This window comes from Lutjanus erythropterus, chromosome 23, assembly GCF_056507025.1.
Source record: "Lutjanus erythropterus isolate fLutEry1 chromosome 23, fLutEry1.hap2, whole genome shotgun sequence".
NCBI lineage: Eukaryota > Metazoa > Chordata > Actinopteri > Lutjaniformes > Lutjanidae > Lutjanus > Lutjanus erythropterus.
Genome location: NC_139339.1, coordinates 2,176,796 through 2,203,249, shown reverse-complemented (window position 1 = coordinate 2,203,249; position 26,454 = coordinate 2,176,796). Strand labels below are relative to the sequence as shown.

General features: G+C 37.3%; 4 protein-coding genes across 9 annotated transcripts; 3 read left to right on the top strand and 1 right to left on the bottom strand.

The window, feature by feature from the left end:
- Positions 1-367: 367 nt before the first annotated feature.
- On the top strand, positions 368-5,301 carry LOC146305275 (uncharacterized). Of its 6 annotated transcripts, none has more exons than XM_084712809.1 (10): positions 368-553; positions 641-700; positions 959-1,222; positions 1,743-1,988; positions 2,341-2,472; positions 2,672-2,749; positions 2,948-3,028; positions 3,117-3,188; positions 3,579-3,673; positions 4,215-5,301. In XM_084712809.1, exons 1-10 carry the CDS (start codon positions 523-525, stop codon positions 4,236-4,238), a joined length of 1,083 nt encoding a protein of 360 aa, XP_084568935.1. In that variant the 5' UTR covers positions 368-522; the 3' UTR covers positions 4,239-5,301. The 6 variants fall into 6 exon arrangements, 3 of the variants coding, with proteins under 3 accessions (XP_084568935.1, XP_084568934.1, XP_084568932.1); XM_084712808.1 differs by having other exon boundaries at positions 2,263-2,472; positions 3,582-3,673; XM_084712806.1 differs by having other exon boundaries at positions 2,263-2,472.
- Positions 5,302-6,739: 1,438 nt separating this feature from the next.
- Positions 6,740-10,270, top strand: LOC146305274 (Fc receptor-like protein 5). The gene is made up of 6 exons (XM_084713066.1): positions 6,740-6,770; positions 7,597-7,656; positions 7,998-8,243; positions 8,386-8,631; positions 9,753-9,998; positions 10,090-10,270. The coding sequence occupies exons 1-6, from the start codon at positions 6,740-6,742 to the stop codon at positions 10,236-10,238; spliced, it is 978 nt and encodes a 325-aa protein (XP_084569192.1). The 3' UTR covers positions 10,239-10,270.
- Positions 10,271-10,309: 39 nt separating this feature from the next.
- Positions 10,310-15,297, top strand: LOC146305273 (butyrophilin-like protein 10). The gene is made up of 5 exons (XM_084712846.1): positions 10,310-11,345; positions 11,744-11,836; positions 13,439-13,777; positions 14,007-14,288; positions 14,391-15,297. The coding sequence occupies exons 1-5, from the start codon at positions 11,174-11,176 to the stop codon at positions 14,516-14,518; spliced, it is 1,014 nt and encodes a 337-aa protein (XP_084568972.1). The 5' UTR covers positions 10,310-11,173; the 3' UTR covers positions 14,519-15,297.
- Positions 15,194-25,482, bottom strand: LOC146305272 (uncharacterized). The gene is made up of 18 exons (XM_084713065.1): positions 25,423-25,482; positions 24,232-24,328; positions 23,510-23,851; positions 22,932-23,225; positions 22,714-22,836; positions 22,431-22,567; positions 21,945-22,034; positions 21,202-21,396; positions 21,043-21,084; positions 20,606-20,716; positions 20,098-20,193; positions 19,778-19,867; positions 18,470-18,532; positions 18,298-18,302; positions 18,121-18,144; positions 16,901-17,009; positions 16,529-16,633; positions 15,194-16,348 (listed from the first exon to the last, which is right to left on the bottom strand). The coding sequence occupies exons 1-18, from the start codon at positions 25,429-25,431 to the stop codon at positions 16,247-16,249; spliced, it is 2,034 nt and encodes a 677-aa protein (XP_084569191.1). The 5' UTR covers positions 25,432-25,482; the 3' UTR covers positions 15,194-16,246.
- Positions 25,483-26,454: the final 972 nt, after the last annotated feature.

Sequence of the window (26,454 nt, the reverse complement as noted above, 5' to 3'; positions counted from 1 at the left end):
ATAATTTGAATTAGGTGTTGGAGCAGGGAAACATCTAAAACATGCAGGGCAGGAGGGCCTGAGGACCGGAATTGAGAAACACTGCACTATCCAGAGTCAGTAATAACATTGCAGAAGTTTGACTTGTAATTGAATATTTTTTTCCTTAAAAATGGGAGCAAGCTGCCATGCAAGAGACTTTGTGAGCAACCTCTGGGAGCACACTTTGACACACAGGAGGAGCTGACAATCGAGCCCCCAACCCGAGGATTAGTGGACGGCCCACTCTACCTACTGCGCCCCGACCACCCAGGTTGAGCCAACCGTAGGGACAGTTGAGCCCACAGGAGGGGCAGGGATGGTCGACCCTCTTGATGCTTGTGCTGAGAAAACAAAGACTGACAGACTGTTGAAGCCACTATGAGTCTGTCTCTAGCTTCAGAACTGACATCAGAAATAACCTGCACAGGAAGAGGAAGTTTCTCAACCACGTACATAAGCTGTATTTCAGTCTGATGCTCAGACAGTCAGCAGCGAGACGACATGGAGGTCACAGCTCTCTGCTTCAGACTGTGTGAGTACTGACTCTTCTTCTTTTTAAAGCCTGTGGATTGAACCGTTTATGTCTGATATTCAATGTTGCTCATTTTTTTTCATCCAGTGATGCTTGAATTCACTCTGCTGGGGACACAAGTTCAGGACAGTTACACTCAGAAAAGCGGTAAGAGGCAAAAAGAAAATGCTAAAGATAGTCTTTAACATCTCGTCTGTTCTTTGCATCATTCTATCCACTCAGAGGAGGCAACCTTTTAAATCTGTCTTTTCTATATGATGTAAATAATGCACATTGATTTATAAATAAAATACCAGGATGTATCTTCTGAAAAGTCTTTTTTTTTCATCTCTCATACTGATGAAATCATAACTTCCAATTCTGAATGTTTCTTTTTGGAACAATGTCATTTCTTTCTGGTTTCAGATGCAGATTTTCTTCGTATCACTCCAAACAGACTGCAGCACTTTAAATTCCACACTGTTTCTTTTCACTGTGTGGAGTTTGATGGTTTGACTAAACTGAGAGTTCTCAAGAATAGTCAGGAATCTGATCCAGCATGTGTTATGAAGAGGACATCAGCAGAGTCATTATGCACCATTCAAAGAGCCTATACAGGACACAGTGGAGAATACTGGTGTGAGACTGACGGAGGACAAAGAAGCAACAGTGTCAACATCACTGTCACTGGTAAGTTTATTGTATTTCTAAAACCACTACAAATCAGTCAACTGATAAAATTCATTGTTCTCAGATCAACAAGTTCAAGATAATCAGGTTTACATCGTCATTAATAGAGGTTTTATTTATTTACAGAATCATGAAAAAATAATGCTGAATAGTTAAACTTTATATGTGTACCACCTTCCTGATATTAAAATTAAATGACTAATAGCAGTCAAAGGTCATTGCTATGTGACATATCAAGGAAGATTTGCTTAATATTCATCACTATGCAGATGATGCACTACTATACATTCATGTTTTAAGAATTTCTGGTGTATTTGTTTTCACTTTTCTTTTTTTCATTCTGTGAATGCTGCTACCTAAGCCTACATTCCTATATAGCCAATTCCTGTATCTTCACTTTTTATCTGCTATTTTTATCCTCACTTGTCAACATGTCAACCAATATTCTGTTGTTATTAACTCTGGGTTTGTACTTAAAACACATGGCTGACATTTTATTTGTTTTAAACATCTTTTTCAGATGGTTCTGTGATCTTGGAGAGTCCTGCTCTTCCTGTTTTGGAGGGACATGATGTGACTCTGAACTGCAGAAACAAGACACCTTCCTCCAACCTCCGAGCTGATTTTTACAAAGATGGCGTCGTCATACCGACACAATCTTCAGGACAGATGACCATTAAAAATGTTTCCAAGTCTGATGAAGGCCTTTACAAGTGCAACATCTCTGGTGTTGGAGAATCACCAGAAAGCTGGCTGGCAGTGAAAGGTGAGCCATAACAGTGTTACAAAATGAAAAGAGTTGATGTTTTGTTAGCTGTATAACCAGGATGGGTGCAGATTATTCATGATGATGGCACCGTTACTTATGATGTAAGTGCAAAATTTATCGACAAACAAAATAAAGGCTGCAGGCTTCCAACCCCAAACTTATAACATAGTGCCAGTTTCCTGCTGCATTTTTTATTTCAATGGTTTAAAAACATATTTTGATATGCAAGCGTTTCAAACTTCCACGCCAAATGTTATTTGTATTCTTACAGAAAATAAATTGGTATGCTGCCAGGATTCAAAAATAGAAAGTTATACCATTTCTGTCATCCTTCCATCCACTCATGAAGACAACACCTTGGGCGACTCCCGAGACCCCGAAGCCCCCCATGATCTCCTCCTGCTGTTGGTCGCTGCCACCGCTTTAATGCTGGTCCTGGTGCTGCTGCTGGTGGGATTTCTTCATTTTAGGAAACGCAGAGGTAAACAACTGCAAAAGAAACACTTTGGAGCAGAAAGCACCATATCATACTTCATGTTTTACAGTTAAAATGAACTCAAAGACAGAAACCACACCATCACATTCAAGTGAAAACTATCACCTTTTCTTTTTTAACTCAAAGACCACAAAGTTAACACTAAATGAAGACTAAATGTGATCCTAAAATGTTTATGTTTCAGTCCCTGCAGAGGACGGTGCAGACGAGCCAAACAACGTGACATATGCAGATGTTGTCATAAAAAAGAGAAAGGACGAAGGTTTACTTGATTTTATACTTATTTTCTTTAACATGATGTGAGAAAACAGTAATGGGAAACATATGTCTTTGTGTCCCTGTCCTTCATGTTGAACGTGGCGGTTGAGATGCTGTTACCAGAAAAGACTGAGACGTGCTGTGCAGCAGCTCTGTGAATTATTTTTGACACCTGTCATACGTACGTGATGTTTTGTTTTAGATTCAGCAGACGCTGCTGAGAATTTGAGCCCCTGCCTCGAGAAAAACCACGACAGAAAACCACAGAAGGAAGAGAGTAAAGGTCCTGTCAGTATGAACATTTAAAATTAGCTGTTTTAACTTCATCTTTCTGTTAGTCTCTTGCTTACTGTTGGTTTCTCCTCTTTCAGACGAGGATGAGTCATTTCAGCCTGTTTACTCTGCTTTGGCCATGAATGAGGCTCCACAAGCTGCCGAACCTGGTTCGTATGTTAGAAACATATATGTGGGAAATCTTCTGTGACATGAGATGTCTGCGCCCTGCTGAAATCTTGATTTAACAAAGCTTTAAGTGCCTATGTTGTTCCAGAACCAGTATGAACCTGTATAATCCACAGATCTTGTAGTCAGCATCTTTATGAAGGAACTACTTTATTTCTGCAGTAGAATTTACTGGAACAACTTTTTTTTTTCTACAAGAAAGGAAGTAGTCCCTGTACAGAAAATGGTCTGTGGATTATGTTGAGTAACCAGGTTCTGGTTTATGGAAAGAGACACTGGTGTTGAATACTCAAACTTTTTTTGTTGTTGCTTTGAGCACCACCAGCTGAGCCAATCTTAACATTTAACATGAAATCTTCTTGTTTCTAAAGCAGAACCAGGATTATCCAGCTTCACAGAGAACCTGAACCACGCAGCAGACACAAATACAACAGAGCCAGAAGTTCTTTATTCTCCTATTGTGAAGGTAAGACTGGCTTTTTCCTCTTTGTTTGACTAATTTCTCTTTGTCACAGCCATGTCACGCTCCTCTGTCTGAAGTTCAAAAATCAGTCAGGAAACTGTCAGTCAGTATCTTAGAACCACAACAAATAGCAAACATTAGCATGAATTTAATGATGGACACAATAGTCTGAAATGAATCTGGATAAAGGCATCCTTATCGTTGTCTTTGTTGTTATATTTTTGAACTGAATGCAAAGATTTTTTATTATTATTATTATTATTAATTATTTTATCTATAAATGTCAGAAAATGATGATCCACCAGTTTCCTAAAGCACAAGGAGAAATCTTCATACTGCTGTAATATTTATTTATCCTATTGACTTGTCTGTTTGTCACATCAGGGGTTTGTAATTGTAGTTGTATGTATGTATGTATGTATGTATGTATGTGATTACACCTGAGCAGGTAGCATCACTGAGAAAGTCCTGCGGCTGAAAGCTCAGAAAAAAGTTGAGTAAGTGAACCTTCAGTTTAAAATCCTTCATTTATTCTGTTTTACAGGCTGCAAAGAGTGGAGACACCTGACTGAAGAACGGAGCAGAAACTCTGTTTTTATACTAATGTGAGCAAGAAAAGAAGTGAGGAATAATACTGAATTTGATTGTAGATTTAAGTTGAAATTGTACTTTTATAAATATTTTTATTTTAATATAATGAAAAGGATTTTTTTTATTTATTGCAAACAAATGGCTGTGAGACCATAACAAAATCTGTTCTGAAATATTATCCTCCATCTACATCAATTTTTTTCTATCTTACAGTGAAACAGCTGTATTTTCTGTTTTCTCTTAACAAAACAAATCTATTCATATATACATGGGTAAATAAGCAAATAAGTAATTGTGTTTTCTCTAACATTGAATTCAAAACATGCACTGAAATAGATTACATCTTTTAACTTCTTTTAAACTAAAAAAAAAAACAAATGAACCATTCAGCTTCTGTTTGTAACTTTTAAAATAATTACTTTTGTATTTTTTATCTTGTACTTTTTATGATCTATATTTATATGCTTCTTTCAATACTTGTTTGAATTGTTATCTTTTATTTTTATTATTTTGTATCTTTTACACATCATTGTAAATGAGGGATGCCCTCAATGTTTTTCTTTTATATTTAAATAAAGCTAACATATATTGTTAATATAGTAAGAACCAGTCCAGTCTGTATGTGTTCAGTAATCCAGTACACTGTATTTTATTTTCAGATATAGAGAATATTCAGCGAGATGCTCTGGTCACACGGTCCAGTTTTAAGTCGATGAACCTCATCAGCATCAGTGTTTATTTTTATTAGTGTTAAAGTTAAACCACACTGTTCTTTCTGCTGTCAGTTCACACGGTTCAACACGCCGTTTATAAGAACTGAGCTGCTGCACATTATGAATAAACTCGGTGGTGAACCACCAACAGATAGAACTGAATTTAGTTTAAAGCCACACTGACATGTTTATTTGATTGAAAAAGAATATACTCTGACTAAATGACACCTGATGATATATTTGTATTTTAACATAAATATATTTTTTTTTCTGCAGTAGTGTGAACTGCACACAGTAAACTACAGCAGCCAGAGGTGGAGCTTGTTGGGTATTGATGTTTTTTGTTTGCCATAGTAATTTTAGAACATCAAAAAAATAAATAAAGAAATAGATAAAGAAATCCATTTTAATCCAGTGAAAAATGAATGTGAGCAGCCATCAGTTTCAGACAAAAAGAGTTAAAAGTAACCATGTATGCAGAATAAACCTAAAATAATAATAATAAAAAAAAAAATCAATGAAACAACTGCAAGTGAAATTTGTCACAGGTGGTAACAATGCATCCCAGTTTCCTTTAAGCATACACACACACACACACACACACACACACACACACACACACACACACACACACACACACACTGGTAAATCATCACAGACTGACTGATAAATAACTCGACTCCGCCCCCTGCTGTAAATCTGCTCACCTGTCATCATCATAAACACTTTCCGTTTTCTATAAAGAGACATTATTGCTTTGTATTGTCTTGTTTCAGTGACGAAATAAAAATAAGAAATAAATTATGCCATTAATTAACCAGAATTATTTTGTACTTTGTGGTTGATATTTTTTATTTATAGCAGCATGGCTGCACCATGAAACAGGAATGTTCATTTTTCTGAAATAATTTCTTATTTATTATTACTGAATCTAATTTCTAATTAAAATTAAAGTTTAAAATCAAATTTAGTTTACTACCAGCTATACTGTTTTTTCTGTCATAACCTCCATCTATATTTCTTTTGACTGTCATCTTTTATTTTTTAACATAAATTTATTGCAACAGTTCTGGGAGAGAACAGATGATAAACACATGTTGTTCATGTTCATACATGAAAAAAATAATACAACCAAAACAAGCATTGTGTGTCTCATAAACACAATGCAAGAACAATATTCTTCCTTACATGTTTTGTGTTTCACCACAGCAGCAGTGCAGATTTATTGAAGCTTTTGACACAACAAAAAGGCCTGAATGTTGTGGATATACTTTATTTACGAGCCAAAAACTGATATTTGAATTTGCAAAAGCCACCACTTCAAAATGCAGGAAAATGACGTGTTAGTACAGAAAGAAGGAAGAAAAAGAAAGAAAGAGGAATAAATTGATTGTTAAGCATCACTATTCTGAGACTGTGCATGAAAACTAATTTAAAATATTTTTAGTTTTAGTTTGTTGTACCATTCATAATGAGTGGTACTAGGTTATATCATTCTTTTAAGGCTCATTGATCAGATGAATTTTGCTTGGAAACAGCCTTCTCTCATCTCAGTGTCCCACATCCATCATACTGGATCTATTTCCATTGTTACGCTGAGAATACGCAGCCATATTTCATGTTAAAGCCTGGTCACACAGCCCAAGATACGTTTGTCTTACAGATATTTGCTCAACACCAGAAATAATCTGCACAGGAAGAGGAAGTTGTCAACTAGACTATAACTTAATCAGCCCCTTGTTCAGACAGTCAGCGGCAAGACAACATGGAGGTTACAGCTCTCAGCGCCAGACTGTGTGAGTACTAAATATAACTTACTAAACTTTTTGTTTCTTTACTTAAATAACAGTAAAGAAAAGCTGATTTTGATGATTTTTTCAGAGGCACCTCTGATGATGTGCCTCTTCAGTGCCGTCAGATGTCAGAGGGTTTTGACAGTATGGTGAACAGCACTGCTGCTTTGTCAACCAGAACTTTAGTCCTGGCCTGAAGGCTGCTTTAAAGGACACGATGCTGCCGAGAGATGTAGAGCGACCCACAGTTTTCAGTCTGGTATTGTCAACAGAGATGGTTGGATATTTTCTGTTTTTGGTGGCTGATAGAGGATCTGAGTCTTTTTTATGTTAGGAGCCTGACCAAGCTGCTTGTATGCCTCGGCAAAGGCACCCAGAATTCACTGCAGGTCCTCTTCTGAGAGGACCAACGAGAGCGCTGTCGTCGGCATCCTGTGTGATTCTGCTTTTAGCCCTGAGTCTGCTGACGTTCAGACGTTGTCCATCAGTTCTGTTCATGACTCCTTAAGGCAGAAGGTGAGGTATACAGAGGCCATGTGTAGCAGTTTTCTGGTAATTGGCAAGGAATAAAAATCATGTCTGTGGTACCTCTTTCTTGGCAAAATCCACTATGAGACTCAGGAAGGTGAGGAGTCTGTTAGCTGAAACCAGGTGTCCTTTAAATGTCCTTTAAGTGTCCTTTATAGGGGATATGACATGTCCTGTCTGGTTTTGTGATTGAGTCCTCTATAATTAGAATTTTAAGTGAGTCAAAGAGTCAAAGATGTGTCTACAATGATTATATGTTTTAGTGAACATATATACACAGCTTTCCTCTTTGTCTCCTCAGTATGGAACCTGCTGATGCTGCTGGTTGCACATGTGGAGCAAAGTTCTCCTCAGACATTTGGTAAGTAGCAGTTACATCATCTAATGTCTTGGGACACAAAAAGCCAAGTTTCCAACCCTTACTATAGTCTTAATCCTACAACCCTGATTCCAAAAAATGTAGGGACGGTGTGTAAAATGTAAATTTAGTGTGGAGGAAAAAAAACAAAAAACAAAATTTGTTAGATTTTGCACCAGATCTGTCAGTCAAAGGTTGGAGTGAAGCTGTTGCTCTTGTGCTACTTTCAACATGCAGGCAAAGTATTGTTTAGTAGGTTATCCAGTTGTGTATGTTTTATTTTTCATTATATTAAACATTTTGTTTGTTCTTAATTTGTGTTGCTCTCTGTTTCTCAGTTGCAGATGCAGCTTTTCGAATTGTTCCAACTCGACTGCAGGTCTTTGAATACGAGTTTGTGTCTTTTACCTGCGAGGGGTTTAACGTCTCAACGGGATGGAAAGTGAGGAACATCAATGAACACCTCAAAGACTGTTCAGATGACACAGTGACCTGCACCATCGACCGCACCTTTCTGTCAGACAGCGGAGAATACTGGTGTGAAGGTGAAGGAGGAGAGAGAAGCAACGCTGTCAAGATCACTGTCACTGGTTGGTTGACTAAATGTAGATTTCAACTCTAAAACCATGATGTATGAATGACAGAAATGTTAAGGTTAATCCCTCTTTCACTATTTCTAAAGTAAACTGTTTATTGCCCCTCTCTTTGCAAACATTTTGTAATGTTCTTCAGATGGTTCTGTGATCCTGGACAGTCCTGTCCTCCCTGTGATGGAGGGAAACACTGTGACTCTGCGCTGCAGAAATAAGGAGGCTTCCTTCAACTTCACAGCTGATTTCTATAAAGATGGCCTCCTCATGAAGAGCAGCTCTACAGGACAGATGATCATCCACAGTGTTTCCAAGTCTGATGAAGGACTCTACAAGTGTAACACCTCTGATAGTGAAGAATCTCCAGAGGGCTGGTTGGCTGTTAGAGGTGAGACATGCACTATTTAAGATTATAACAGTTAAGGTCTGTAGTGCAACAAAAGTTCTTCTTATTGTATCTACTGAAGGTTCTTTAAAAAGCAAAGCACCAACACAACATTATATTTTATAGCTTTACCATTGGCACTTCTGGCTGCGCCGAGTTAAGCCGTGCTGCCCTGACTTGCATTTTCCATTACCAGTTATAACGCGCCAAGCTGTGCAGAGTCACACCCGAGATGACTTGGGGCTTAAATGCGCTGGAACTGCCTCCAAACAGGCTGCGGTGACGTCTCAGCGAATGGATCCAACCCCTGATGAGCCTCTCTCTGCCCGTCAAACAAGTGTGTGTTGAAACTCAACTCAAGCTAAGCTCGTCTTCGGTTAAAGACGCGTCTTCAAGCGAGTAGCCCTGCTGTAATGAAAATGCAAAACCAGGTGTTGGTGTTGGGCTGAGGCACCAAGACAAACAGAATCACTTGTTCTGACCGCCGAAATTATTACAGAGAACTAACAGTCTCCAGGTTTAGTCCTGTGAAAAAAGGGAAATCTATCAATCACCAGAGATTAAGGTGACATGTTATCTTGAAATACTCGCTACTCTGAAGACAGCGCTACAGTCATGGTGTCCTCATTTTGACATTTATATTCCAGGTTTTTGTTTGCACGTGTCACATGAGTTGGAGTTCAATTTAATGCAGAATGCTCACAGAATCAGTTAGTGTCTTTTTCTGACTCACAAGAAATAATTAATAATCTTTCAGGAGGCATAGATCTTGAAAACAGACAATTGACAGTTACAAACAGCTGATCAGCTTACAGCGGAGGACTCGTCCTCACTTGTTTTTGTCAAATTAACTCCTGCAGTGTTCCTGCAGCCTGCCTGAGCTTCCTCGAGTCTGAGAAGGAGAGAGCAGGGGAAACAACTTGTTTCAGCTACAAACTGTAGACTATATAAGATTCCAATCAATTTAATATAATTTGGACTGTTGTCCTCTTTTTTGAATGCACAATTTTTACATATTACTCCTTTTAACTAATAGTAATCCTCCAAATTCCCACAAACTGACCAAGCCATTTGATCAAATTTCATAAAAATCTATAATAATATATAATATCTTTGTTTTTCAGTTGGTCCCTTGGTCCTGGACAGTCCTGTCCTCCCTGTGAAGGAAGGCAGCAATGTGACTCTGCACTGCAGAAAGAAAATGACTTCCTCCAACCTCACAGCTGATTTCTATAAAGATGGCGTCCTCATGGGGAGCAGCTCTACAGGAGAGATGATCATCCACAGTGTCTCTAAGTCTGATGAAGGACTCTACAAGTGTCTCATCTCTAATGGTGGAGAATCTCCAGAGAGCTGGTTGGCTGTCAGAGGTGAGACATAGCTTTCTGTGTCAGAGTAATACTTTGGAGACGACCTGTACGTCCATATTGTTACAGCAAATATATTCTCTTGTCTTTGCAGCTCCTTACAGAGACACTTGTCCCTGCTCAGATCACCTCTTTTATGTTCTCCTCCTCTTGAGGACAGTTTTCACCATCATGATGTTCCCTCTGCTGCTGCTGCTGGTGGGACTGTTGCACTGTGGGAAACTACCAGTTACACACAAATAACTCAAGTAAAAGGTAGTTTTGTTTGGTAATGAAGCAGAGAACATCTCAACATGCTTTTGTTGTGAGAAATCTGGCAGGTCAGAAAAGATGCTCTTTTAAAAGCAACCAGCAAGATTATTTACGTTTCCTTTTCATCTGGTTTTACTTTTATTCAAGTGTTCATGCCTGCAGCGGCTGTTAAACTTTCTCACACAAAGAAAGTGTTGAAAACCACACGGGTACTGACTGATGCATCAAGTATTTTTAAAAAGTCAGATGTCAGTTTTGTTTTAGAGTCTGCAGATGCTGGTGATAATTTGAGCTTCTCAGACAGAAACCACATGAGAAACTATATGCAGAAAAGAAAAATATCATGGTTTGATAGAGATGCTTAATGGATAAATTGTGGTTGTGTAAATATCCACATTAAACCATCTGCTGTTTTACTGCATCACCTGACTTTTTGTTTCGTCGGTTTGTACCAAAACCACAGATCAACTGAGACAATAAGAGTATAATCAAACTGTTAACTGTGATCATTGTAAACTGTGTATCCTCTGTCATGACAGCATTATATCTATGAGCATATTATATTATATGAGCATGTATAAGTCAAAGCGGTCATCAGATAGTGACCCTGAGGGCAATATTGAACATTGTTACATGCGGTTTTCTGCAATAATGTGAACAATGCATTTATGTTTCATTGAAGCTCAGTAGCTCAGATAGTAACTCATCACAGGCTGACTGATAATACTGAACTCTGCCACCTGCAGTAAAACTTTACACCTGTCATCATTATAAACACTTAACTTTTCCCACAGTGAGATGTTACTGCTCTCGTTTTAGTGACGAAATATACACATGTAGTTTATTAATCATAATGTTTTTGAACTGCTGCAGATAATGTTTACTCTTCACAACAACAGAGAATATCTGGAACATCTGAGAAAGGAATGTTGTTTGAGTGTATGCATATTAACCTATTAACTGTTAACTCATGCTCACAAAATAAACTCATGATGCCAGTCATTTACAACAGAGATCATAGTCTTAAGTTTATTGGTGACAGAGGTCAGATCAGAGAAGAAGCTGAGATTGAGAAAAACTGTCTACACAAGGAAACAGGTACGTACGCTTTTCAGCACTAATTTAATTTTAGTAAAGTTTCATTTAAAACTAATTTACTATTAGATATGCTGTTCTGCAATAAACAGAAAGGTTTTAACAATTGTCTTTTATTGTATGTACATAATTTTATTGGCCCATAGAAAACACTGATTAAACAAACTGTTATGTTTCTGCCTGTTACACATTTGGTAAAATTCAAGAAGATAAGTACAGAAAAGAGGTGTTACATTGTTGTAGATACTGTCAGTGGTAGAAAGAGTACTGAAAATCTGTATTTAAGTAGAAGCACTGTTACATTACTGAAATATTATTAAAAAATATACTCAGACGGTTGCTTGCAAATTTGATCTAAACAGGCTGTAATATTTTGCAACTCTTTTCGTGTCAATTTTCAGATCTAAAGTCCAACATGATTCAACAGATGTGGAGTCGACTCTGTGTCTTCAGTGCTGCAGCTGCTCTACTTCTGCTAACAGCGTCTCCTGGAGGTATGTCATGTGTTGGTGCACAAAAAGGTGTTATGCCCCGGTCTAGGGGAACGCTCTGTCTTCCCACTCCAAAGAAGGCCAGCGACCACGTTGCCAAGTTCAAGAAAAAGGTGCAGTTTCTATTTTACTTCAGGGGGAGAAACAGGCCAAAATAACAAACATAACAATCTAAAGAAAACCTGAACTTACCTAACAAAAGTAATAGAAAATAAATGACAAAATACTGACCTAATCTCCTAAATTAATATAAACAGGAGAAAACAAGGTTCAAAATAAAAGGCCCCCCCCCCCCACTAAACTGCCCTATTGTTTACACTCACTTACAATATTTACAAAAGCTTGAGGCTTACTCTACACATGTTCCCAGTGACCTATCAAAGAATTACTCTAAGTTAATGCAAACAAGCTTTCGTCTACTCGTCTACAAAGATCACTCTAACCAAACAATTCGCAACACCATGCTGGTGGTTCTTTGTGGTGGAGAGGCTGGAGACAGAATGCAGGCTGCCGGCGTTCAAATAGGCCTTGGGCTCCGCCCCCTGACCAATCGCGCAGCAGCAATCCTCATTATCATCATCCTGCGCCACCTGTTCCCAATTCACACTGGAGAGCAAAACACACACACACACACACACTGGGGAGAGGAGACACTGCAGCAAACAAACATTCACAAATGACCCACAGGGTCATAACAAAGGAACTAAAGTATAAAGACTAACTGAATACTGTAGCATCACTATTGCTGACAGGAGCCATGTTTCTAGAATAATCACTTGAGGAAGTACAGGAAACATGTCAATAAGTAACAGTACAAACACACACTCAGTTAATGCATCAAAACTAAAAATAAAAACAATATTGTCAATTATTCTTGGTTTTAAATTCAGTTTAAAGTCATTTTAAAGCAAACATTTAAAGAAAGCATTATCTTTATGCAACAGTTAACAGTATTTCTGCTATTTAGCTTCCACGTTTATTGCAACATAGAAATAGTTTTTATTAAGGTAATGAGGTGGCTTGGAAACAGTTAGAGAGCCTTTCTACTCTTCTCTGCACCGGTTATTTCTGCATGTTAATGCTCCTCAATCTGAGCTTGAAGTTTGAAGTGAGGTTGAGCAGTTTTTAATCAATAATCATAGCTTATCAGAATGATTGGGTTGACATATGTCTGGAGTGGATTCATGCAAACCTTAGCAGCAGCAGTTGATCACCTCTTATATTGTGAGGTTTTCCAATTGTAAGTCCTTTGCTGTCTTGCACCAGGGGCGCAGGGGTATCCTGGCCTGTCCCACCTCCTGCACCACTAGTGCACAGTGGGATACACCTATCAGCTGTGCCCACGTGATTAATTTACCTTACTGATAAAAACCATTTAAGTTAATCAGTTTAATCATTATATATCTTTTCTTTGTACCGTATTCAATTGAATATAGGCTGAAAAATGTTTGCAAATCAATTAGTTCTGTTTTATGTTTTTTTACGCAACGTCCCAACTTGGGATTGTATATTTCTAACATGCCTCTACAATCTGACGCATCTGCAGCAGAACAGACATTGAGGATGTGTACTACAGGAGCTAAAATCTGATTGTTTCTTCCTCAGGTCAGTCTCAAACGACTGGTACACTTCACATAGTACAAGCAACAATTGGTGAAGACATCATATTGCCGTGCCACCTAGAACCTGCCACCGATGCCGCCGGCATCACATTTGAATGGACGAGACCTGATCTGAACCCCAGATTTGTCTATGTGTGGCGTTTTGGTGAGATCCTGCTTGATATGCAGCATCCGTCCTACAAGGGGAGAACTTCACTCACTGACAAACTGAAGTATGGAGACATTTCACTGAGAGTTGCTAAAGTGAAGCCATCTGATGACGGCAAGTACAGATGCTACATCCCAGGATGGGGGAAAGAATATTTTGTTCATCTTGTTGTCGGTGAGTTAACCTGAGTGAACTGTCCACAGGGTTACCGTCTTCATCTTCATTCAGATGGTTGTTATGAAGGTGTTGCTCTGCTTTGGTCAAAACAATTTTAATAAGCAAACACATAACACACATTATTTTGCTAAAAAGGTCACTCAAATTTCTAACAAATGTGTAAGAATCAGTTACACAATAATTGAACAACAGTTAAATAGTAAGTTCTTCTCTTTCCCATCATCAGGTTCTGTGTCCAACCCTTTTATAGTGAGTATTGACAAAGTCAGTAAGGGTCTGGTTCTCCAGTGTGAGTCTGAAGGCTGGTATCCAGAGCCTGAGCTGTCGTGGCTGGACGCTGAGGGACACGTCCTCTCTGCTGGACCTACAGAGACAGTCAGAGGTCCTGATGGTCTCTATACTGTCAGCAGCAGAGTGACTGTGGAGGAGAGACACAGCAACAACTTCACCTGTAGAGTCCAACAGAAGGACATCAACCAGACCAGAGAGACACAGATCCATGTTCCAGGTAAATACGCTTTTTAAATGTAAATTTTGCTCACAGTTTTTGTTGCAAATCACTGAAGTTCAGTGTTGTATCCATTTAAGTGTTTTCTTTTTCTCATTTCAGATAACTTATTCAAGCTCCAGCACAGTTCTGCTACTGTTACTGGTTTGGCTGTTTCTTTAGTTTTTTCACTGTTGTTCAATCTTTGCATTTGTGGTTTGGGTTTTTGTCGTTATACAGGACGAATTTAAAGGTTAATTAAAAGAAATCCTCAGACAACAGAGAGAGATCTGCTCAGAAACAGTGACTTGTTACGCACACAGGTGACTTGACAAACTTTCAACAAAGAAGAAAATGTCAGAGGACTTCGACATAGAAGAGGAACATCATTTCTTTGCTGCAGCTGCGCCGCTTGGGTGAGAGCCTGTGACCCGCTTCAGGCATGTGCATGTGGATCAGGTCTGAGAGGCTACAGCTAACATATAGACTAAAAACATGGTGTAAATAGTGCCTTTTCTTTAATATCACATCTTACGAACACTTGGATTACACCACATGAGCATTATAGAGACATTTTGTGTTTTTTGTACATTTTAAAACGGGTCACCGTTCACTTCAATTGTACTGGATTTGGCTGCAACACTGTTTTCCACTGAAGCTCCGGGAGTGTTTTGTGAAGTGGAGATCTTCACCCATCCTCACATCAGTAAAGGGGGGAGGAGATAATGAGTGAAGTTTCATTTTTGGATGAACTATCGCTTTAATAAATCTTTAATTCTATAAAGAACTGAGTGATGTGAGTGTGTGTGTTATGGTCACTCTGTCCATGAGTCAAAAACTATACTAGCAACCTTCAGAATAACTGGTGGTGGCAAACACATTCTTTACTCAGGTAGAAGTGTAAATGCTTGTGTAAAAAAAGATCAGCATCATTTTCATCTTGTCATGTGTGTTGTGTGTGTTATGTACTGATGGATACAGGCGGCACAAAATGATGTAAAATAAAAATAATCAATTTAAATGAATTAAAGCTCAGGTAACAAGCCTGTTTTGAAAATGTAAAGAGTGGAAAGTACAGATATTTATGTTAAAATGCAGAACATGTATGCAGAGAAGAAAACATTCACAATTTGATAGAGATGCTTAATGGATAAATTGTGGTTGTGTAAATATCCACATTAAACCATCTGCTGTGTTACTGCATCACCTGACTTTTTGTTTTGTCAGTCTGTACCAAAACCACAGAACAACTGAGACAAGAAGAATATAATCAAATTTTGAATGCTGATCATTGTAAACTGTGTACCTTCTGTCATGATAGCATTATATCTATGAGCATATTATATTATATGAGCATGTATAAGTCAAAGCGTTCTCATCTCAGGTCATCAGATAGCATTGCTGCTTTGTTGTTCCCCTCTGCATCTCATTGCACAGGGTTCCTTTTATGGCCTTTTTAGCATTTGGTTAATGTTCCAAAATGACTTGGTTTGGTTAATAAAAAGATAATGGTCTAAATAAATAAAGTCTTTATTGATCTGATTTTGATTTATTTTGATAATTTTAAAAATAAAAACAAATACACATGTAGAAAATAAATTTAAAAACTGAAAAATGAGTGGGTCTACTCTGCCAGTAAATCAAACAAAACATCAAATAACATGTTAAAAAAAAACTTTGACAAGACATAGATAGATCATTTCTGTATACTGTATAAACATTCATGTGTTGTAACTCAAAGGTTAAGAACTTTTCATATAAATATCATCAGTTTTTTCTTCATGCTTGCTGTTTTCAAGCTTTCTGATTTACTTTAGAATTTAACACTCAGAGAGTATTTTGGTGTTATGATGGTAATCTTCTCTCGTGGCTCTTTACTGTTGGTGATAAAAGTCACTAAATGAGGAACAACTGTAGTAAACTGCTGTGGCAAAAGTGTAAGATGATGTAAAGGTGAGGTAAAAACTATAACAGATGGTCTAATTATGGCCTATAGACAGAGTTGATTTAATCTCTCCAGTGTTGCTGATGAGGTCGACCTGCAGTTGATCTGTAGGACTCCATGACTTCAGGTCCTTCAACTTCAGGTCAGTGGGAGGGTTATCAGAACCATGACCAATGGTCCACAGGTATAAGATGCAAAAAAATACAGACAACAAGCAGAATTATTATCATTATTATTATCAGTAGTAGTAGTATTTTATTTTAACAACAGTAATCAAAGAAATAAGAATGAAACTGACAAATCAAGACAGACTCACAGTGACATACTGTCCATGACTGAGTTTGAATGAGTTGTCAAAAGTGTCGATAATTTTTGTGTTGTTGACCTGTATACTTAATGTCCATCCTCCCAGTTGTTGATCCTGCAGGAGAGAAATACGGTGTTAGAGGATGGATAAGACAAAGAGAGAATAATAAATAAAGGTTACAATGTGTGTTAAATCTATTGTGTTTATACATGATGGTATGATTGTATTCTTTGCATGAAAACAAGAGAAAATGGTTTCTGGGGTAAAAAAACAGGTCAGTAACTTGGTTTGAACGTCCCATTTAGAAAATCTCTGGATTACTCTTGGTTAATGTATTGTTATATTGTACAAACTTATATTTATTTATTTTATTGATTTTACCTTGTTGATGAGACAAATAACTTTGAACGACAGGTCCTGTGGTTGAGCTCGGACTGAGTGAACTGATGCCGTGTCTCTGTGAATTTCCTGATGCTCCTGAATTACTCCTCTAAGCAGAAGACAAAAATATAAATTAGTCAATCAAGAGCTAACAGTTGATGTTTTAGCAGTGTTTTCCTGCAGCAAGTATCAGTCTGACAGAGAACCTGAACCTGAATCTTCTGACTGATACACATTTCATATTTAGATGTTTGAGTTTTCTTGACTAAAAGTGAAATATTTTCTCCTTTTAAGACAGCAATTCAATAATATATATAATCTAATAATCTAATCTAATTTAATAATAATCTTTTCAGTTTTATATTGAGAGTCATTAAGTAACAGTATCAACAAAACTGTTTAAAAATGTCCCTCTCAGTAATGTGTGTTCAGACAGATGCAAAGTAAATTATATTTGTAAAATGAAGATTAAAAGAAACAGAGACTAAAACACGGCTAAATGTGAAAACTGAAGTTAACAAACTGAAAACAGATCATCAGTAAAACTGACTTTATACATTTTCCTCTAACACTGAGGTCTGTTCAGACAGACATGACATGAAACTATACTGAGTCAATGGAAAGACACAACGCAGTTTGTCCCATGCGTCTCTTTCACGGTGACATCATGCACGCTGTGAAAGACAGCGAGCAATGATTGGTCATGTGTAGTTCACCATGTCGCTCTGCCGAGTCAAACCAACAATTTATGACTCTTAAATCACCAAAACTGACACAGTGACCATCGTAACAGACAAAATATTGTTTGAACCTGGCGTTAGACTCAGTTTCAGCAAAAGTGCAAACAGCTTTTTTTAAATTGCTTCAGTTGAATGAAACCACCTGGTTGTGTCTCTCCACTGTCTGAGTCCTGACATGAAACTACAGACCCTACAGATTGTTGTCTGAAGAAGGAGTCAAACTGTTCTGGACTCAAGTCCTCTAGTCTGGACCCCGTTTCCCAGAGCCTCTTTAGCACTATGCATGTTGTAAGCTGTATAAGGTCTCCCTTTAGCTTACAGCTTATTAATGAGTAATAGTAAAGTAATATTATTACTTTTCAAAGGAGTGATAAGTAAAAACTAAGTTCCTACACATGCTAAGAACAGTCATCATAAACATGAAATGATGAGGGTCAAAAGAGAGGTTATGAGATTTATTACTAAGATAAAGAGATGGACCTCATTGTTTTTAGTCTCCAGCTCCTTTCTCAGCTTGTTCACGTCTTCCTCAGCTTTTTCCCTCGTCTTCTTCTCATCCAGAAACTGGGAGAGGAAACAGATGAAAAAAAATATAAGTAATAGTAAAGTAATATTTTTACTTTTCAAAGGAGTGATAAGTAAAAACTACCTTCCTACACTTGCTGAGAACACTATTATAAACTTGACATATGCTCCTCAAAGACTTGATTTGCAAAAATGACTAGTTTGAATTGTCTCAATTGTTATATGAAATGATGAGGGTCAAAAGAGAGGTTATGAGATTTATTACTAAGATAAAGAGATGGATCTCATTGTTTTTAGTCATCACCTTCTGTCTCAGTTTCTTCACGTCTTCCTCAGCTGTTCTCCTGTTTTTCTTCTCATCCAGAAGCTGGGAGAGGAAACAGATGAAATAGGATATGAGTAGAGACACTGAGTTTTATTGAGTAACTACCAAAGTCAGGATGAAAACATATTTTTGATTGGGTGGAGGTTGGACTTTAAAACCTTGTGCACATAGTTTAGCTCAGTTTTGTTTTTCCTGTTAGAAAAACTTCAATTGTCTCTTTCAGTGTTGAATTGAACAGATTTTGTGCTGAAGAAACAATGATGTATCTCTGGCAGTTTTACCTGGTGCTGTTGCAACATTCAGTTCAGATTCATCCTGTCTTACATGTGATATAGAAATGTTAATAAATCAGGCCTCAAACATTTCTTAACCCAAGTCTTTTCCTGAATCTCACAAAGTAGTTTTTTCTTCCAGCTATTTTTTCTGCCAGAGAGTCCTTCTAACACGAGGTTATGAGACATGACATGATGTAACAGAAGGTATTTTAACCCTATTTTATCCGCAATCTGGTTAAATAAGTCTAAAAGTAATAACAAGCTTTACATGGGAGTAGAACCCCGGGCTCATGGGTAAACATCTTGTGATTAACCCATTCATCCACCACAACGTGCACCTCATGTAGACTTTGTAGTTCTTGTCAGTTGCTGGTAGAAAGTCTTGGAGGCTGTTGACTTGCTTTACTCAAAGAAGAAGAGAACCACTGGAGTTGAGCAGCAGTGGAAGAAGATGGTGTTATCTAGCATTATTTTAATTTTATTCCATGTTAACTTATTCACAGAAATGAATATTCTGTGGGTGTTGAAAAATCAGTGTCAACTATTTTTTTAGAAAGCACTGGCAGGGAAAGAGTTGAAGGTGATTTCAGTGGTTTGTTGCTTGTATTATCTATGTGACCATAAAACAACTAAAAGCTTCAAAGTGAACTAGACCTGCAGCAGGTATTAAGGGGGTCTGATCCCATCTCGCAAGTTGCAAGTCAGACCCATAGATCCACAGGCCTGATGCAAATCTCTGGTCAAGAGCTGCACAGAATTCAGAAGATGAGCCTTCAGTCTGGAAAAGTGTAGCAGCCCAAAATAATCCACCGAGAAATGTCCATGCTTCTCTTCACGTGTTTCAGAAAATAGACTGACAGACTGTAAAACTCATAACATCATTTGTCTTTAACCAGGGGAAGATATTCCTGACAACTTTTACATTTTGTTGATTTTTGATGATCTATGATGAGTTTGAAAAAGTAGTTTTAATTTTTCATGGGGGCACAGTAAACCACTCCACAAATGATACCTCAGTATCCTTGGCCTCCACCTCTTTCTCAGCACGCCTCCTCCTTTGTTCCTCTTCCCGGAGCTTCCGCTGTAATTCAGCTACTTCAAACTGGGAGGAGAGGAAAGATGAAAAGAGACAGTTGCAGGTCAATCTCTCCAACTCAAGTATCTGACTAAACTGAAACATAACAGATGAAGAATTTCCTGGTATTTCAGTATCTAATTTGTAATGCATTTACTCCTATCTGCAGCACATTGTCAGAGGTTTCTCTTTTTTTGTCTTTGCTGGACTAAAAATCTCAATAGATAAAACAAAATAATGTTAAAGACATGAAGCACTTTATTGTTTAGAGCATCCATCAGGGTCTGCAAGTCGGCCTCCATCTTTGGAATCTCTTCCTGGAGCCGCTGAACTTCAGCTTTTTTGTCTTTAATCTGGAAGGAAACACAAGGTGGGAGACAGAGAAGGACAGGATTAATGAGCCAGTTCTTTACACTTAAACAGACAGAAAACTGTCTGTTATGTGTAAAGGTGTGTGTGGTTATTTTAGTATAGTTTACTCAAGATTTAACTGAGGTCAATATGAATATGGCACTTTAAACTGAACAGTGTAAAGCAGCTTTGGACAACAGATACATTAAGTATCACTGACATTAAAAGACTAGTTCAGACTGGTTTACTGAAGTTTTGTCTACTAGTTGGGTCAGTTACAGAGAGTGCTGCAGCGTTTGGTCTTGTCCTCTCAGACCTGTTGTTGTTTACTTTACTTGCTTCTGGAAATGACCTGGACTCAGAAGGAGAAGCTAAACTGAAAACGAACAAGTTGGAATAGATACAAATAGAAACCTTTTTCATTTTGTTGTCTAATTCCGTCTTATCAGTGTCCAGCTCCGTCTTCAGTCTCTCCACTTCATCTTCAGCTTCTTTCTTCTCCTTCTGCTTTTCCTCCTTCTTCCACTTTAAGGTATGTGATTAAACAATGATCCATATGGGAAAAAAACAAACAAAAAAACATCATATTTTCATTGAATAACAAATGAAAAAGCTCAGCTCTCCATGAATCTGCATTTCAAGGGAAAATCAGAATTTATGGCATATGGATGGTAAAATATAGCTTCTCCTCAGTATGTCTGTACTAATACAGGGTTCAGGGTTTTACTTGGACAAAGATGTTCAGAGCTGCACAATTTAACCATTAGTTGATTAAGAAAATGAATTAACCAGCAGAGTAAACTTGTTTGTCAGAGATACCTCAGTGTTTCATTGCATTCATGAGCACTTACCCACTTGTTATACCAAGTGACCGAGTCACTGATTGTCTGTAACTGGGAAAGAGAGAGACACATGAGTACCACATTAAAGCATGTGAATAATTATATAAATTAATGACACAGTTAAACTAAGAACAACAAGAAGTTTCATATACAGTCAAGTGAACTTTATATGTTGGATGTTATGGAGTAGAAGTTTAATAAGATACAGATGATGAGACGTCTCAGTAAATACAGAAAGATGAAGATGAAGACATGAACCTCTTGCTTTTTGTTCTTCAGCTCTTCCTTCAGGCCCGGCATCTTCTTCTCGATCTCCTGTGTCTCTTCATTGAGCTGCTGCAGCTCAGTTTGTTTGGTTTCAACCTGGAAGGACAGAGAGAAGGTTAACAGAGACAAGATGACACAAGTTCAATTATTAACATTTAAACTCTACAAACTGACATCTGTGACAGAAAAACACTTGTTCCCCATCTGGACCTATATTTTCTAACAGACCTACAAAACTACGTTAATACCTTTTTTACACCAAAATTGAGGGTCAACAGGCTAAAAATATGCAATTGGCCCTTTTCCCCATGTCCAGTAGTCCTGCTTATCATTCTGATTTTACTGTTTCATATTTAAAACTTGTAGATAACAAAATAACAGGAGCTTTTATTGTGAAGAATTTATAGGAAGTGACATGTTTATACATCGTTCAGCCTCTTGACTAAATACGAGCACCTCATCACCAAATACACACTAGAGGGTGACATGGAGTTAATTTTCAGTCCTGTCCCGTCCCAGTCCTGTCAATTCACAGTCCACAGTCACAATCCTAATTAAATATCAGCCTCTACTTTGTCTACATCATGACTGATAATAAAGACTGCGACTTCAAACTGAAATCAATGTTATATAAGAAGAGGAACCTCTTTCTTCTTGGTCTCCAGATCCTTTTTCAGGGTCTCCACATTATTCTCAGTTTTCTGCCTCCTCTGCTTCTCCTGAAGCTGCTGATCCTTAAACAGAGACAGAGGACAGACATGAACTGAAACGTGATTTTATTCAGGCAGGTTAGTGTGAAAGGCAAACATTAACCTCAAGTTTGGTTTTTGCAGCATTTGTATTTAAGTATGATTGAGATTTTTCAGCCAGTAATGTCACTGAAATGCAACAGAATTATTTTGAAGTTAAATCAAATCAAACTTTATTTTTCACATCCCAGTTTTGTCTTCTACCATTTCATTTTACCAAAAGTCAGTGACTGTCAAATAAAAAAAATTATGTTGCTTTAATTGTCCCAACATGAAATAAAGTTCTGTGTTGACTTGCAGGACGTTGCTCAGACCCAATTTCACTTTTCCTGCTTGTTTTTCTTTTCTGTCCTAAAAGCAACGTCCTGTTTTTTTACTTACATGTTTGCTGTTCTTTTGCCCTTTTTCTTTCATTTCCTCTGTTCGATCTGTCCTGAGTGGCACTATTTCTTCTTCAATGTCACACTCATCTTTAGTTTTGTTTTTACGGTGGTTCTTCCGTTCTCCTTTATTGAGTTCTTTCCGGTTGCATGTGTAAAAACAAAAATATTCAAATTAAATTATAAAAGACATTTACTTACATGTCAGTCTCTTATAAAAATTATAAATAAAAATAAGATGCATGACAGTTTGATGTGAAATGAAAGTACACAGTGTATCTTACTGATGTTTTGTCTCCATTTCCAGACAAAAAAGGTCAGTAACACAATGAGGACGGCGCACACAGACAAACTAGCAGCCAAACCAACTGTACTGGAAAAACTGGACTGGATGTCAAAGAAATCATCTGAAACAATAAAATATAGAATAACATTTCCATATAAACCAGCTACTTTGATTAAAACAATTATCATATTATTAAAGACTGAGTATTATATTTACCTGGAACATGGATCTGTGTCTCTCTGGTCTGGTTGATTTTCTTCTGTTGGACTCTACAGGTGAAGTTGTTTCTGTGTCTCTCCTCCACAGTCACTCTGCTGCTGACAGTATAGAGACCATCAGGACCTCTGACTGTCTCTGTAGGTCCAGCAGAGAGGACGTGTCCCTCAGCGTCCAGCCACGACACCTCAGGCTCTGGATACCAGCCTTCAGACTCACACTGGAGAACAACTCCTCCTCTGTTTCTGTCAATCCCTGTTAAACTGATGACAGGCGAGGAAACGGCATCTGATGCTGAGAAAATGAAAAATTATAGAACACTGGTCAGTAAAGCAATCACCAAATTATAATATATTGTTATAACTTTAAAAAATATAATATATTGTTATGGCTTTAAAAAATACATGCACAAATTTAAATGTAAAGCTAATAAGTTGATATTGTGAAGCACATCCTCTGCATTAGCATGGCCTTTAAAATAACTGGTGATGGAAATGTGTTTTAAAATTCTTCACTGCATTCAAGACACACACTGCAACAAACTGTGAGATGTTTGCGCACATTTTATATCTACTTACCGACAACAAGCTCAATGAATGCGTCTGTATTCATATTTGGAATGAAGCATCTGTAGCTGCCCTCATCAGACGGTGTCACTTTGGACAGTTTCAGTGAAATGTTTCCGTGCTTCAGTTCACCAGTGAACAGAGACGTTCTTCCTCTGTAGGACGGATTTTTTATATTTGTGACGTCCTGACTTGCGCGCCACAAGTAGACAAATCTAGGGTCCAGGTTGGTCTTCGTCCACTCCAACGTCTTGGCAGCAACGTCCATTGCAGGCTCCAAATGACACGGCAAAATGATGTCATCACCAATGGTCGCAACTATTGGCTGACGTGAACCAATTAACTGAGACTGACCTGGAAGGAAACAAAAATCATATTAGTTCTTGCAGCAAGAACAAAATTAGTCTCACAGTATGACGAGGTAAATCTCCTGTATAGATACATGTAAATGTCTGTTAATCAGTGCAGAGAATCCCAACAACGCATCGTGTGACCTGCATTTCAAGCAAGTTTGCATAACTTTGACAAACATTTCAACAAGTGAGCTCCTTGCAGAATGTGTGAACAGTTCTTTTCACTTTCCTTTATACGTTTCTTTACATTGCTGCATGTATAATATGTTATCCACACAATCCATGCTGACATAGCTTTGATACATCAGCCGATTTCTTCCGAGGCCTTATTGTGATCTTATATATTATATATTATTATATATTATTGTGACCATAAGTTACCTGAGCAAAACTGCACCAGGAGAAGATGGACAACCAGAACACTGATGGTTCTGAGTGGGGATTGAAGGAGTCCAACCATCTGAAGCATCCTGCTGATCTGCAAATGGACAGAAACCGCTAATCCATCATTGTATGAAAAAAAAGGCATTTTTGAACAATAATGTCTTCGCAAAAAAAAATATAAACTAGTTCCTGAGCAGACTTCAAAATAAAAGCCATCTTGCTGGTCTTTATCTGTTCTTTAGTCTAATTTTAAGACAATTCACCCTTAACATTAATACAGTTTTGCTAATGTTAGCATGACTAAACGTTAGCCTGACTTAAAGAGAGCTGTTTCATTTAGTGAGTTTAAGAAAACTTATTTATTAAAATTCAGACAATTCAGCCAGACAGTTTCGTATCTGACATAATGCATAATTTGATCATAAAATATCAATTTGTCTTGTATTAGACTTTCTGTAAAAGACGTGGATGTTATGATGTTGGAGCTACTGTATTAGGAGAAACAAATAAGGTTAAGGGATTGTGATGTAGAAGTTTTTTTAATCCACAACAATAGAGTGCCACCATTAAAGCAGATACATTACATACTTTGACTACTACTGAAATATAACTTTTACAGTAAGTTACACATATTTTATTGCATACATTAAGTCTCTCTGAAGTCCGATAACTGTAAGATTACCTTCAACGGCAATAACCTCATTTTACAAAGATAAGATAATAACTCCATGAGTTATACTTTCACTTTTGTCAACACTTTTGTCAGTTCTGTGGCAGTTTAAATTGAGTTAGCCGTAGTGAATTTAAAAATATTCTGATGCTGCCGGAATGATTTCATATTTTATCACAGCCTTTGTTATAACCCTCTCTATGATACAAAGTCCATGTCCACAGTAATTCATGAAAATGATAAAGACGCTTTATATCCAACAGTTTGGTGTCAAACTAGCAGGTTTCTTGTTCAAATAACTAAAACACTAAAGGCTTAAATGACTAAACAAATACCTTCAATCAAAATACATTCCATGTATAGATACGTTTCTGCAGACTTTACAGTTAATAATCTGTTATAATCTCTATGTAGGGTCTAAATACAGACCTACTTATATTATAGGAGATGATAATGTCTTTTAAAATAGAAGTTTAAACATGTAGAACAGACAAAAATACATTTGGAGGACGACGTACCTGCTGCATGATGTGTCGATCAAGTTCTTAAGACTGAACAGTCTGGTCTGTTAATCATTGACTGACTGTGGCATTAAATCTGGTTTATCAACTGCACCTTGTTCACAAATCAGATTTAGTTTGCAGCTGAATATAATGAAAAACTTACAAACATCCAAGAATACCCATGTGGTATTTCCCCATATATTAGATTTTTTTCCTAATTTATTATGAATTTGGCATTAAACATCTACAACAGAGTCCATATTAAAACCACTTTAATAAGAAAACCCTCAGAAACTCTATTCCATGACTTAAATTAAATTAAAATGTAATGTGCAAAACAAAATTTTAGATTTACAAATGATTAAAGGCTGTCAATTAATTAATAAACTGAACATTAAACAGAATATTGAGATTTTCTGTGGGTCACAGCTAAGTTCAGTTTTACTTTGAGTATCTTTGCAACACAAAACTGAACTTTGAGTCTGTTTCTAAGTAAACGAAGACTGATATAAAATATTACAGCTGCTATTAAAACCATCAGGAGCAATAAAATGTGTCTTTGTTGTTAAAGCAACTTGGGTAAACACTGTAAAAAAATATCTTAAGCTTACTGAACTGAATTAATATCAAGTTTATTTGACTAGAAATGGTAAAATGTTTTTGAATCATTACAAAATTACCTCAACTTGTCTTTTCAAATTCAGTCAAAGGGCCGGCTGGACTTTTTAACAAACTTTTATTAAAGGCTAACATAGTTTATTTTTTACAGTGCACTTTGTTGTTAGATCTGCTGTTTTAACTGCAGGGGGCAGAAGAGGACCTTTCGGTAAAAGTGAGTGACTGAGAGAGATAGAAGTGTATAAAAGAAATGGAGGTATACTACGTTAATATTTGTATATTATATTCCAAGCTGCTGGATGTTTTGTTAATGTTTACTGTCTGTGTTTCTGGTTAGCAGTGGTACCTTCATACCTGAACTCCAGACAGTACAGTCCTCATCCCAACAACAATATCACACTCCTCCACACATGCTGAGTTTTTTTAATC

What these genes read in the sequence shown, in the direction of transcription:
- LOC146305273 (XM_084712846.1), top strand. Translation starts at nt 11,174, where the DNA reads ATGTTGTTTGAGTGTATGCATATTAACCTATTAACTGTTAACTCATGC. An exon ending in GCTAACAGCGTCTCCTGGAG is followed by an intron (nt 11,837 to 13,438) that starts GTATGTCATGTG and finishes TTTCTTCCTCAG; the next exon opens with GTCAGTCTCAAACGACTGGT. An exon ending in TTTTGTTCATCTTGTTGTCG is followed by an intron (nt 13,778 to 14,006) that starts GTGAGTTAACCT and finishes TCCCATCATCAG; the next exon opens with GTTCTGTGTCCAACCCTTTT.
- LOC146305274 (XM_084713066.1), top strand. Translation starts at nt 6,740, where the DNA reads ATGGAGGTTACAGCTCTCAGCGCCAGACTGT. An exon ending in AAGTTCTCCTCAGACATTTG is followed by an intron (nt 7,657 to 7,997) that starts GTAAGTAGCAGT and finishes TCTCAGTTGCAG; the next exon opens with ATGCAGCTTTTCGAATTGTT. An exon ending in TGTCAAGATCACTGTCACTG is followed by an intron (nt 8,244 to 8,385) that starts GTTGGTTGACTA and finishes AATGTTCTTCAG; the next exon opens with ATGGTTCTGTGATCCTGGAC.
- LOC146305272 (XM_084713065.1), bottom strand. An exon ending in TCACTTGGTATAACAAGTGG is followed by an intron (nt 20,717 to 21,042) that starts GTAAGTGCTCAT and finishes CATACCTTAAAG; the next exon opens with TGGAAGAAGGAGGAAAAGCA. An exon ending in TTATTTGTCTCATCAACAAG is followed by an intron (nt 16,634 to 16,900) that starts GTAAAATCAATA and finishes TCTCTCCTGCAG; the next exon opens with GATCAACAACTGGGAGGATG.
- LOC146305275 (XM_084712806.1), top strand. Translation starts at nt 523, where the DNA reads ATGGAGGTCACAGCTCTCTGCTTCAGACTGT. An exon ending in CAGTTACACTCAGAAAAGCG is followed by an intron (nt 701 to 958) that starts GTAAGAGGCAAA and finishes TTCTGGTTTCAG; the next exon opens with ATGCAGATTTTCTTCGTATC. An exon ending in TCATTTTAGGAAACGCAGAG is followed by an intron (nt 2,473 to 2,671) that starts GTAAACAACTGC and finishes TTTATGTTTCAG; the next exon opens with TCCCTGCAGAGGACGGTGCA.